This window comes from Chionomys nivalis, chromosome 20 (assembly GCF_950005125.1).
Source record: "Chionomys nivalis chromosome 20, mChiNiv1.1, whole genome shotgun sequence".
NCBI classification, from domain to species: Eukaryota; Metazoa; Chordata; class Mammalia; order Rodentia; family Cricetidae; genus Chionomys; species Chionomys nivalis.
This window is the reverse complement of record NC_080105.1, coordinates 53,850,151-53,862,791: the sequence shown is the minus strand read 5'-3', so window position 1 is coordinate 53,862,791 and position 12,641 is coordinate 53,850,151. Positions and strand designations below refer to the sequence as shown.

General features: G+C 48.1%; 1 protein-coding gene across 3 annotated transcripts in view; it reads left to right on the top strand.

The window, feature by feature from the left end:
• Dlgap2 (DLG associated protein 2) overlaps positions 1 to 11,963 on the top strand; it is a 677,680-nt gene extending 665,717 nt beyond the window's left edge. For all 3 annotated transcript variants that reach the window (XM_057752288.1, XM_057752286.1, XM_057752287.1), the window contains 2 exons: positions 2,516 to 2,668; positions 5,390 to 11,963. In XM_057752288.1, coding sequence (XP_057608271.1) covers positions 2,516 to 2,668; positions 5,390 to 5,608 — 372 coding nt within the window. In that variant the 3' untranslated portion in view covers positions 5,609 to 11,963. The remainder of the gene's footprint in view (positions 1 to 2,515; positions 2,669 to 5,389) is intronic.
• Positions 11,964 to 12,641: the final 678 nt, after the last annotated feature.

Here is a 12,641-nt window from a genome sequence, read left to right as displayed (position 1 = left end):
AGCCTGGTTTACAAGAGCTAGTTCCAGGACAGGCACCAAAAAGTACAGAGAAACCCTGTCTCTAAAATCAAAAATAAAAGACATTTGGCCTTTGCATATCTTACAGTCAGGACAGAAATGAATGTGTCCTGAGCTAGATTTATGGATGCAATTGGCATAGATCCTGGGTCTTCCTGGAAAAGAGAGGAGAAACCAATGTGTGTGTGTGTGTGTGTGTTGACATACCTGCATGTATGTCCATACATACTAATCTTCATATATCAACATATGCATGTACCCATGTATTACACACACACACATTATTTGGTTATCATCTGACTAAATTACTCATATAATTCCATGAGAAACAGCTGAATCATATGCATAGTTCTTTATGGGCAATTTTACACTCCAGATACTTAATACCGAACATTTTCCGTGAAGGCAGAAGGCTCTGCAGGGCTGTCATGGCAAAGGCGGCAGGTGTTCGGAGGGTGCGCGGCTTGTTGGCTTACACGGAGACAGTGAACTCACAGCCTGCTCCACTGCATTTGCAGGTGCAGCCCCCGGAGCCGCAGACCCGGGTCTTGCCTTGGGGCTGTTAAGGATACTGTTTTCTCTGACGTTTTCCAGCCCATTAAAGCGCATCATGAGGTTTAGACTTACAACATGTCACCTTTGGCATGAAGCTCTGGCGACATTTAAAGGGAACTTTGCCACCTTGGAAGACGAAGCTGGATTAAAAATGTCTGGCTATTATATGTCGCACTGCCTTCCTCTACATACTATGTCTGCAAGACTGGTTTGATCGTAAGGAACGCTGGGTGTCGGGTGGTCGTTGTCAGGGTGGCCAGACAGCCTCTGGGGCTCCAAGGTACAGACCCTGCTGCGTCAGGACGAAGCTTAGCCTTCAGCTTTGGAAATGCGCACCTCTTCAGCACCAGATGCCACTGACTTAGGCTTGAAATGTTCCATTCTGACAGCTTTGATACCTTTCAGGTTCAAAAACATCTGGCTGGCTCTTTCCTTTTCTTTTAGATTCTCTTTGGGGTCTCTAAGACCCTTGTTGGGGAATGGTGTCAGGGGACACAGGCAAAAGACCGAGCTTGTTTATTTGCCCTCAAAGTGGTGGTTCATGGTTTCTGGGGGCACTGCTAGTGGCAGACATTTTAATTTACCAGTCGGTAAGTTTAAGAAAAAACCCTAGGGGCTGGGCGGTGGTGGCTTGTGCCTTTAACCGCAGCACTCAGCAGGCAGAGGCAGGTGGATCTCTGTGAGTTCGAGGCCAGCCTGGTCAACAGAGTGAGTTCCAGGACAGCCTCCAAAGCTACAGAGATACACTGTCTCAGAGAGAGAGAGAGAGAGAGAACACCCTCGGGAAAGCCAGCCCCACCCAGTTGTCCCAAAGTTGTACAGGTCTTGAATTTGTGCAGTATAGCAATAGCTACAGTGTAGCCTCCACGAGTACTCAAGCAGAACGAGACACAATTATCAGGGAGCTTAAAAGCTGCTTCAGCATGGACAGAGAGCTCCCTCTAGTGGTTCAATATAAGAACAGGCTCAAACAGCCAAACCCAGCTCTGGATCCTACTTAGGAGGAACACATTGTGAGTTCACCTTCTATTCCTGCCCCTCCCCACCATGCCCCCATGACCCTCCCTGGTGCCATGGGCTGTTATTTGGGTGCCTGTGAGAATTCAGTGGTGCCTAACGGTATAGTTTCTATGTGAGCATCAACTCAGGCTGAAAAAACGTGAACCAATGTTCAACTTGAACTACACTATTGAACGTGGATGGTTTAAGCACAAGCAAATGTCTGTTGTGTGAGGCCACAGTATGAGCCAACCTCACACTCAGTCCAGGGAACCACACACAGAATTGGTACTTGATTGTCAGAGTAAGAACTAAGTGGACCAAAATTGTGCAGAAATAGCATGCATCTTGGACGTAGAACCAGCCCAGGGGCTCCTGTGGATGGCTGAGTGGCACCCCTTGAGCAGGCTAAGCTGTGGGGGATGGGGGTTGCTGGTTCTTGATTCCCCTGTTCCTTTAAGAGACTGACTTGGCTCTGCATGGGAGGAAACTAAATTACCTCTGAAGTCATACTTGATCCTCAGAAGTAGAGCTAGGCCCCATCAAAATAAACACCATGAAATACGTAGCTGCAACCCCAGTGGTCTTGCCTCCAGACACGCGCAGCCCTGTTCCTCCCGAGTCAGTTACAGGGCTCGACCGTGTCTGTGAGCTGCGAACTGTTTGAAGGGAGTAACCCAGGAAACCCAAGTGCGTACTTGGGAAGTATCTACCCACTAAGCTACATCCCAGCCCCCGGGAATTCCAAGCTGAAACACTGAAGGGTTAATGCTGCATTCTAAGCTGCCGCCCCACCCTGTACCTGGACTAAGGTTAACTTGGATGGGGTTGGGGAGCGAGCGTCTCCTGTTGTGTTTCAAGCGAGTGGAGCTCCTCCTCCTCCGAGTCCTTGAGTGACAGAGTAAGAAAGAGCGGCCCCTGTAATGTCCCTGTGTGTCCCCAGGATCCCAGCGCCATGCCAAGGCCAACATCGCAGGATCTGGCCGGCTACTGGGATATGCTGCAGCTGTCTGTGGAAGATGTCAGCATGAAGTTTGATGAGCTGCACCAGCTGAAGCTCAACGACTGGAAGATAATAGAATCACCCGAAAGAAAGGTAATGAAGTCACATGCTGTGGCGGGTCTTGAGCACGGTGCCTGTGGGATTCTTACTGTATGATAGCCAATTCGCCAACTTCTCCACCTGTAGTTGTTGATACAGGATCAAATTTCGTGTGTGTGTGTCTGTGTGCGTGTGTGTCTGTGTGTGTGCAGCACATGCACAAATAGACAGAATGGGCGTCCTGGCAGTGTGGCTGGCAGTGGGTGTCTTACTGTACCTCCAGTACACAAACATCCCAGAGACACCACCAAAGATCCCAGCATCTATAATCTAGCTTCCTCCAGAGATAAAACCTGGCTCATTTTCATCCGACTTCTGCGTGGGTTGTATTTAGACGACCTCCCACAGGTAAGATCTCAGGTCTGGCTAAGATGACAATCTTCTGTTCAAATATACTTCCCTGGGGCATGTGGGGAGCGAAGGACAAGACAGCATTGAAATCTTTGCAAGCAGGCTGAGGGTGTGATCTTCCTCTAGAGCCCCATCCTTACGCAGGCTGAAAATTGGCATCCAGTCTGAATGTTGGCTCTCTGCTTAGTGATGAGGTCATCTCAGGAGCGTGCTAGGACGCAGTCTAAGTCAGCAGGACATGCACCCACTTACAGGCTGCCCAGAGATGTCATCATGATCTGGATTTCCTAGACAGATAGCATCCCTTCAACTGAGGTACAGCTAGAGGGGCCGTGATTGCCCAGTGGAACCTGAAGCTCGGAGACTGACCCCACGATCTCCACGGTGGGAGGAGAGAACCAACTCCTACAAGGTGTCCTCTGATCTCCACAGGTTCACTGTGGAGTGAGTACACCCACACACAGGCATGCGCCCATATACACACGAAATACATGTTTCTTTTATGAAGCTCCAATCAGATGTGGTGGTATATGCCTGAATTCCCAAAATTGAGAAGCTGAGGCAGGAGGATTGTAGGTTTATGGCCAGCCTAGAATAAATAGTGAGACTCTGTCTCCAAATGAAATAGAACAAAATTGCCAGGAAAATAGACATAGTTAGGGTAAGTACTGTTTAATATGTGAGCGAGAATATGGGTAGCTAAGTGATTGGGATGAAAGCCAGTGAGGGCACAGGCCTCACTGTTTGGACTTCCTCAAAGACACCGCTGGTAATCAGTGGGGCTTAAAGCCAGCAGCCCCAGCAGCTGTAGATGTCCCTGAGGGCAGTGAATAACGGGAGGGGTATGGGAACACTCCCATGATTCTGAGGCCATGAGAAGATGGCCCAAGAGTGGAATGTTAAAAGCAGTGCTCCCCAATTCAGCCCCCATGCAGGCAGCTGCCCCTCTGGGACCGATGGGCAAGCAGAAGCCCCCTGGATCAAGTCTCCTGGGAAATATGTTCTTACTCAGGACACTTACCCCAGTGCAGAGTGGCCGGTCCACACCTTAAAGGAAAGCCTGCCCCTTCTAGTAACTTCTGAAGACAGAGTCCCAAGCTTTGCAAGGCCCCTGTTTCCCCCGGCCCCTCTGCTGCAGCCTGTGGGCTCTGAAGCCTCTTGCAAAGGGAGCTCACGGGGAGTTTATCTGTCACAGGTGTGCATTTCCGAGCCCCCAAGAAAGGAGGTGAGAGACGAGCAGCTGTGTGCTTCATGTGAGAGTTACATTTAAGTAGCTTAAGAAGTCTGGGGTGGGCCATGACTTCCAGCTTCGGGAAGAAATGTCAGACACCCAGACAGAATCTCGCTTTTGCCTGCATGCCACTGTGGGCATGGGCACACACTACCCTGCTTCCTGGACCAAACGCATCTCAAGCCTGGAGACTCAGGCGAGAGCTGTCTGCTTAGGCAGGAGGAGTCTCACGATGTCCAGGGTAGGTCCAGATTTACCTTCAGGAACACTGTCCCAGAATGCAAGCCCTTCACTAAAGAGTTTGCAAGCATTATGTGTGTTTCCAATTTGTCCACGTTATCTCTCTGGAGATGCATATGTTTTTGGACGTGAATTGTTTGCAACTCGAAGCTGATCGAAATATGTGCATAGATGCGTAATTATGTGTGTGCTCACAGTAAAGTCAACGTGGGTTTAGGCTCATGGTTGAGAAGTTGGCTGAGGGACCTATGGGGCTCCTGCCCACATAAAATCGTTTTCATGAGCATGTATCCTGTCCCACAAACATCAGGCAACCACGTCCACATTCCCTCAAGACACCCACTACCACTCAGGTAGGATGCTGCTTTGGAAAGTACGGGGCTAAGGGTGAACTCCAGTTTGCGAGAGCTAGGGGAATGTCTATGTCGAGGTGCAGTTGATTTTCTTAATTTGTAGATGCGGCCCCAAACACCCCAGTCTCCACTGAAAAATTAAAAAGTTTAGAAAGGTGACCCCCCCCAAAAAAAAATAAAAAGGAATGATGTAAGATGAAGCTGCCTCGGTGGAGGGAACTTGGCAGGGGCAGGGGATCAAACGGAAGCTGAATGAACCAGGACTCCAGGACTCAGCATTTCCGGTCCTCCCCTCCACCTCCCTCTGACCTCCTCATGGCTCTCCGTGAACCCCCCTACCTTGCCATGGCCCCTCCCATCTCTCCTCTGACCTCCTTCTGCTTCCCCCATGACCTCTGCCACCTCCCCCCCCCTCCCCGCTCTCCTGATGTTCCCCCCAGCTCCCCTCTGACCTTCCCAGACTTCCTCCCCTCATCTTCACTTGCCTCCGTGACCTCTCCATGACCTTCCCTGACCTCTGTGACTTGTGATGCTTTTCAGGAAGAAAGGAAGATCCCTCCTCCAATACCAAAGAAGCCCCCTAAGGGGAAATTCCCCATCACAAGGGAAAAGTCTCTGGACCTGCCAGACCGACAGCGCCAAGAAGCCCGGCGTCGGCTCATGGCAGCCAAGAGAGCCGCCTCCTTCCGCCAGAACTCGGCCACTGAGAGGGCAGACAGCATTGAGATCTACATCCCCGAGGCCCAGACTCGGCTCTGAGGACCAGAGGTGGCCATGCGCGCCTGGTTTTGTTCTTCTACGCGAAACACTTGTACAGTTTATTGCCTACCTGGTAGTTTCTGTCTCACCCTCCACCGGATTCGCCCTTGCCGTGTTCTCTGCACCGTAGACAGTGGACGCTCCGATTCCTAGTTTTGCTGAGCTCATGGCAAGATTGACTCGGAAGGACATCGGCTCTGACGAGCGGGCTTGGTGAGCCCCGACTTGCCTCCCTGTTCGCAGAGGGCCACCAGGTGGCCTCTTGAAATGGAACCTAGCTTTCTCTTTGTTATTTATATTTTTATAAATTGTGTGATAACTAGAGGTCACTACAAACGGGTGCGTCTCCCCACTCTGAGAGGCATTAGACATCCAAGTGGAAGGTGCTACAATTCGAAGGGCAGGAAAGACAGACAAACCTGTTCCCTCTCATCTGAGTTACTGTCTCCAACTGAGCTGTCCCATGTCCCTGCTGTCCTCACTAGCCCTGCCACCCCAGGAAGCACTGGGTTCCTTGGTTGACATTTGTGATGACAGAAAAGGGTCTCTCCAATGTCCCCACCATGTGTTTCTCCAAAAGAAAATGACAAGGCTAACCCCCCCCAAAAAAAATCTAGCATAGAATCTTTATTTATATTCAAAGCTAAGCTGAATGTTCCCCTAAGAGAGGGACCCCTGGAAAGGGCTGGCAGGAGCCCAGAGAATATAGAGAGGGAAAAAAACTAAGAAATGGTCATGGTATTTTTATCCCTTCGTAACTTAAACCATTACACATAGCATTTTCTAAGACTTCACTGCTTACGCTACATGTGCTTTACCCGTATGTCACATGCGTCCTCAAACTGCTATCACTTGACTTTCCCAGGGTACCTTGACAGGAGTTTGCTTGTTTCTGATGACAGTTGTGATGTTGTAAGCCGTATAGGAGCTATGAATGTGAGTGGTAAGTATATCAGTTAAAATGGTAAAGAAGAAAAAAAAACTAGTTTATACTTGTATTTTTCCAGAGTTCTTTTGGTCCTATGCAGTACTGCTGAAGTTAAGAATATATTTCTTGCCTGTGTTAGACAGGAAGGGGTGGGAGAAAGGTCATGCATGGTGATTTCCAGCTGTGGAACTGAAGGAAGGTTATCAGTAGTCATGACTCAGAGGGTGCTGAGAAGGGAGAGGTTAGCTCTTTTTAATCGGCTTTGGGTAGATTATATTTACGTGCTCAGAGTCAGATGCTACACAGAGCCATCAAATTGTCCGTGGCCCTGATCTCAGAGTTCGTTGTTGTTCCAGTCCAGGCAGGGTTCCACCCCATCCCAGGTCTTCCCTCCTAATGCTTAAGGAGCATCATGCACTTGGCCATAGGAGCAAAGCTTTCGACACCCCCGTCGTACTTTGTGTTTTCCCAGTGGCTCGCACTTTAAACCGTCCCCAAGGTCCCCTCTGGTCACTGCGTGGGTACCCAGTGAGGCAGCCTTGCAGCTGGGGCGTTGCTAAGATGACACCGGCCTCTTCCTCATCCTCTACATTCCACTACGCATGGGGGGTCACGGTTGATGTTACAGCATGTCAGGCCTCAAAGTTTTACTTTTTTATAAAGCTGAGTAGTTAAGAATCCCCTGTAATAGCAAAACCCTATAAACCGAGCCTTGTATCTGGTATATATTTTACCAAACAGCCTTAAAATATATTTGGACGCAAAAATCATACGAATGTATATCCTTTAAAAAATGCAAAAAAAATCCCCAAAATATTCTTCTATCACTGAACCCTGTTTCCCCAGAGTGTTCAAAGCATTTTCTACCTAAATAAATCATGTAACTCCTGAGTAGCATTAAACAACGATGCATCCTCCTGTATTCATGCCACTGTGTTTTAAAAGAAGAAGACTAGATTGTAAGCACTGGTACTTGCGATTTGGAAAGTGGTGTATCCTAGAGGAACAATCTAGAAGGAATCAGAGGTAAGCAGATCTGATGTCCATCCCCTAGCTGAAGGAAATGCAGGCTGCAAATGTCCCTGCTGCCCACACCCATGAGGCTGTCTGGCAGCCTTTCCTGTCGTTTCCTCAAATGTACATGGCATGGGTAGAAACAAATTGTAACACTAGACAATCATTATTTGTCTTAAACCCAAAATTCTATGGACCCAACTTGAACAAAGTATCCATTAGATTTTGGTTAATTATATTGCCTATATTCAGTCTTCATCTGACCTCACCCAAAGTCTTGGCCTAAACTTCCCCTCGCTAAACAAACCTTCCTTCCCTGAGTTGCAGGGTGGCCCCTCTTTGAAGTGGAAAAAAAGAAAAATATGTGCCCCTATCTGGTTTACTAGGTTCCAAAGATTATTTAATGACCGAACCAACACCTGCTGCTAGTTCTGATGGCGTGTTAGCTGTTGGCGTCCCCTCGTAAGTGCAATGCCTTCCGTTCTCCAGCGGGTGACACGGCTGCGGAGCAAGATAAGCCATGTTTACACTGCAGCATCCAAGCCGAGGCAGACAGCGTTGGTCGCGTGTGCATGCCTCCCCTCCAGCTCCTTTATTTCGGTCGCTTTCAGGAGGGTCTCGGTGTGGAGTTCTCCTGTGGTCCTCTCATCTCATCCAAAACAGGACATTAATGAAAAAAACTGGTACAGAGACATGGCTGTCACATGGCGCTGTCCGTGTTATATGTAACAGACGCTCGTGTTCCTAGAGATGCCACCGGCAGCTGGAGAGACTTCCTCACACTGGCAGGCTGTTGTGGACTCCACTGTGGGAGGTGCAGCTGGAGAGCAGGACCAGGAGAAAAAGTGCAACTGAGGAACAAGAGGATCGGGAACTTTCCCAGGCGTCTCATGATCCTGTTGTGATCATGGTTCCTATATATTTTTATCACCACTCTAGAATGTTGTAGAAAGCAGCCGACTTGTTTTATACCCAGAAATCACCTTGTTGGAAAGGAAATGCCCACACTTTTAACTTCACATCTGAAGGCTTCAAGCATTTAATAGGAAGTAAATCCTTGTTGAAAAAAAAAAATACAAATTATTTCTTCCTGTGTCAGAAAAATCGACAAAACCACACACTGCAAAGCAGAGGCACTCTTGCAGCCAGCCTTTATGGAAAGGTCCAAGGTATGATTAGAATAAGAGACTACACAAGGCATATGATGGATCCTGTTTCTTGGGGTGTCTCAGTTCACCCCATCTTTACTTCTGCCTTTTGTTAGCATATTGAGCAAACGCTGTTTTTAACCACCCTAACTTAAATCTGACGCCTCTGCTACCCATCCCAACCCCAGGACCCCAGGTTGAGATGTCTGCGGTAATACGGTGACACCATGGACATGTGGCCCAGTGCCTGTAGCAACCATAGAAGTCCCTGCCTTAGAAACTGCTGTCAGGTTTGGGCCAACTTTTTTGTTTGTTTTCTTTTTTGAAGATAGAGTCTCACTGTGTATAGTCCAGGCTAGCCTTAGATTTTCAACTGTCCTGTCTCTTTCTCCTGGGTGCTGGGATAACAGACACGCACCATCACACCCAATCTTGGTCCAAAACTTTGGGCAGCAGAGATGGGGTACAGTGAAAAAGAGAACTTAGTAACTATTGTGGGATAATCAGGTGTGAGGCAGCCTTCTGGTGTCTCTGAAGAGCTGGAAGCCGTCACCTTCCGACGGGCACACAGGTCAGATTTCAACTGCTTTCTCCTGCAGACTCAGTCACCTTGCTCAGGTTCCCCGGCCACAACTCCAGGACGCCCACATGGACAGAGGCTGACACGCGGCGCTTCAGATAGACTCAGGCTAACGAGTTATCAGGACTGTACCTGCTGATGGCAGAGGAACTCCCTCAGCTGTCGGGGGGGGGGGGGGCAGCAGTCCCCTGAGGGCCAGTATCTGGCTTGAAGGAAGCTGACTGTCTGGAGCAACACTGGGCATGGGAGGACACTGAAGCCGTGCTCACCCTACCAGCTACAGGCTTGAAGCACAGAACACAGACATGCGTCCCCACGTCACAGGCCTTTGTGTGCTCGCCTCACCATGCCACTTTCTTCTCCAGCCGTGGGTGTCTTCGTGTTATTACTGCAAATTTAACGTATCGCTACCCTCATAGTTACCCGTGTCATTTTTATAGTTTTCAAACTATGCTCGCAGGAAGTTTTAAGGCGTTTCTTTTTTCTGCCCACTCACCGTTTATACATCTAAGTAGGTTTGGATCAAACTCTGGGGTTCGAAACCAGTAAACCGCAGGCTTAAGAGATCAAGACTATAATTGCCTCTGATTTGCAGTGGCCTCAGCTGCACTGGTGAGCCGTGACCTTTGCACTAACTTATCCCATTGCTGCCCGTCAACGAGCGTGCCACATCAGCCGAAGTCATCCCTGTACTCTGGCGCAGCCTGTGCCGCCTGGGGGGGGTGGGGGTTGAATAGAAAGGTGCAGCCAGCTGAAGGCGGTGCACTTCCCTGTCAGGCTCGATGCCCTCTACACAGAGTAGCTGCAGGAAGTTTGGGATGTCAATGAGAAGGTGCCTGAAGCCCTGAGGCCCAGCCAAGTTGCCAGAACTTATGCCTACAATGGCGAGTAACTTGTTTTTACTCAGGTCCCCCCGTTTTCTCTTCCATGTGGCATTAGTGTTACTGTCCCTACCTCCCTCACAGACAGACACAATATAAGGATGGGTGACATGCAGTCTCCGGCATCTTAGAGCCTAGAGGTTTATAGTGAATGTGTATTGTTTAGAATTTATGTTCTGACTCTATATGTGTTTTGTGGCCCCACTCTGTGCTGGAATCTGGCAGAGCCAGCAAGGGCACGACAGGCAGGGATATTTGCTTTAGGGTCCTGTCCTGCGTAAGCAGGAGGTCAAACAAGGATGCAGAGGGGCACAGATATGGAACATAATCACCAGGGACTTCTTTTCCTGCTGGCTGTGACTTCAATTTCTCTACCCACCCATGAACAAGAAACAATACCACCACCGAGAACTGGGCAATGTCTTCACCAACCTGTCAGCTCAGCTCCCTCCTGGATGAGATGAACAGAGGTTATCTCTGCAGGACAGTAACAAGAGGACAGTTCTTCCCGGGAAACAGAAGGCTGTGTGTGTGGAATACACGGGAATGGACCCAGCCCTGCGGCATAGTCGCCGCGGAGGTGTGAAGACCACCCCAAGTCCCCACTTTGCCATCATCCCCCCTGCCCACTGCAGAAATGAGCACACAGACACTGAAGACGCCTTTCCGTTCTTGCCACACTGAAAAACACCACCTTGTGGATGAGTTGCTGTCCTAACTCTGGCGTTTTGATCCAATGTTTAAAAAAAAAAAGACCCTGTTTCCGTCTCAGCAGCTGACAGCTGACTCCATTACAGAGGACATATAAGTTACCTACAAAACTACTACTTTTTAAAAGATTTTTGTATACACACAAACCAAGATAACAGTGATTTACCTCCCAGTTTTCTTAGATTTTAGGAGACTCTTAATCATTGGTGCTTATTCTGAATTTGAAAGACTTGGGCTCCAAGACTTCCCATGGGCGATGCAAAAGAGATGGTCACAGAGAAGTTATGGCAGGGTTTGTGAACCCGTGTTTGTCTTTTGAGCAGTGGTCTCCGTGGGGGGACTCGGATGCATGTCTGCAAATCCAATGACGGAAGCCAAAGTTGATTGTGGGACCTTAGGAAGCCACTTGTCCATAAACCCTCATTCTCCACCCAACTCCAGCCATTACCTACAAAGGGCTCCACAAGAATTGTCACCCTCCCTCCATTTTCAGTTGGTTTGCTGCATTTAGGAAGGTTTTCCCCTAATGAGCATCAAGAACCGGGCTACTTACTCCCAGGTACCCTCCTGTAGAGATACAACCCTCTACCCACCCTCCATACTATGTGCCAAAATACCCAGGTGTGGCCTAAGGACTGAGTTTAATGCCTCCTATAGGGATTCAAGGAATGCTAGAGCAGGAGACTAGGAATTTAGTTCAAGGTTAAAAGTATATAAATATATATAAATAAATATACATATAAAATAATACCCACGACGAGGATCGACAGAGTGCCAAATATTCCAACTGTACAGAGTTACATTCACCAGAACGAAACTATTTTATGTAATTCTCTTACTCATGCTTTTTTGGATTCTTTTGATAAATTCTATTTCCCAGCATGCAGGGCCCTATCTGATGTATTTCTCATTGCCAACACAGTTTCTTCCTCCTCGCTAATAATTTGTCATTATTTTAAGCCATTTTTAAAAGATTGCTTGTTTTGTTTTCTTGTGTGGGTGACTGTGGCAATGCGGTTGCCTAGCACTCTTCTATAGTAATGCCTCTTTCATTCGATGTCTGCATTGCCAATACTCACCTCCTGTACATAGTTCTGCAATTAAATTTTTTGAGAAAAGTAATATTTTCTTGTATCAGAGTAAATTCTTTATGTTATATTAAGTTCAGAAAATCTAGATCATAGGGTTTTATACACAAAAAATTATACTCTTCCTCCACAATTTATTTTTTTACTGCCCTTGATAATATCCATTAATATGAAATCGGGGTTAGAGAAATAATGGCCGAGAAGCCAAACAGGCTTTAGGATCTGAGGTCAGATCCCCAGCACCCATGTGAACTCCAGGTACTTGGAAGGCAGAAGTGTGTGTGTGGGGGGGGGGTTCTCCAGGGCAGGCTAGCTAATAGATTACCAAACCTGTGAGCTCTGGGTTCAAGTGAGAGATCCTGCCTTCAATATATAAACTGGAAACTGATCAAGAAAAGCATTCGTATCAGCCTCTGGGTTCTGCATGCATACACATATGCACACATACCCACATGCACATATATACACATACGTACACACGCATAAAAAGAACTAGACATTCTTCAGTGCTATGTCTTTAACATGTATGTAAAATGGCACGGATTCAGAGTTAACAGTGTGGTATTTAGTTAGAGGGTTTCACACACCATTGAGTTAAACGGGAAGCAGACGTGGGTCTCAGCACTGCGGAGACCCATACAGTCCGGCTGCAGTGAGGAAGGGCTGGGAGATGGTGGCGTAGG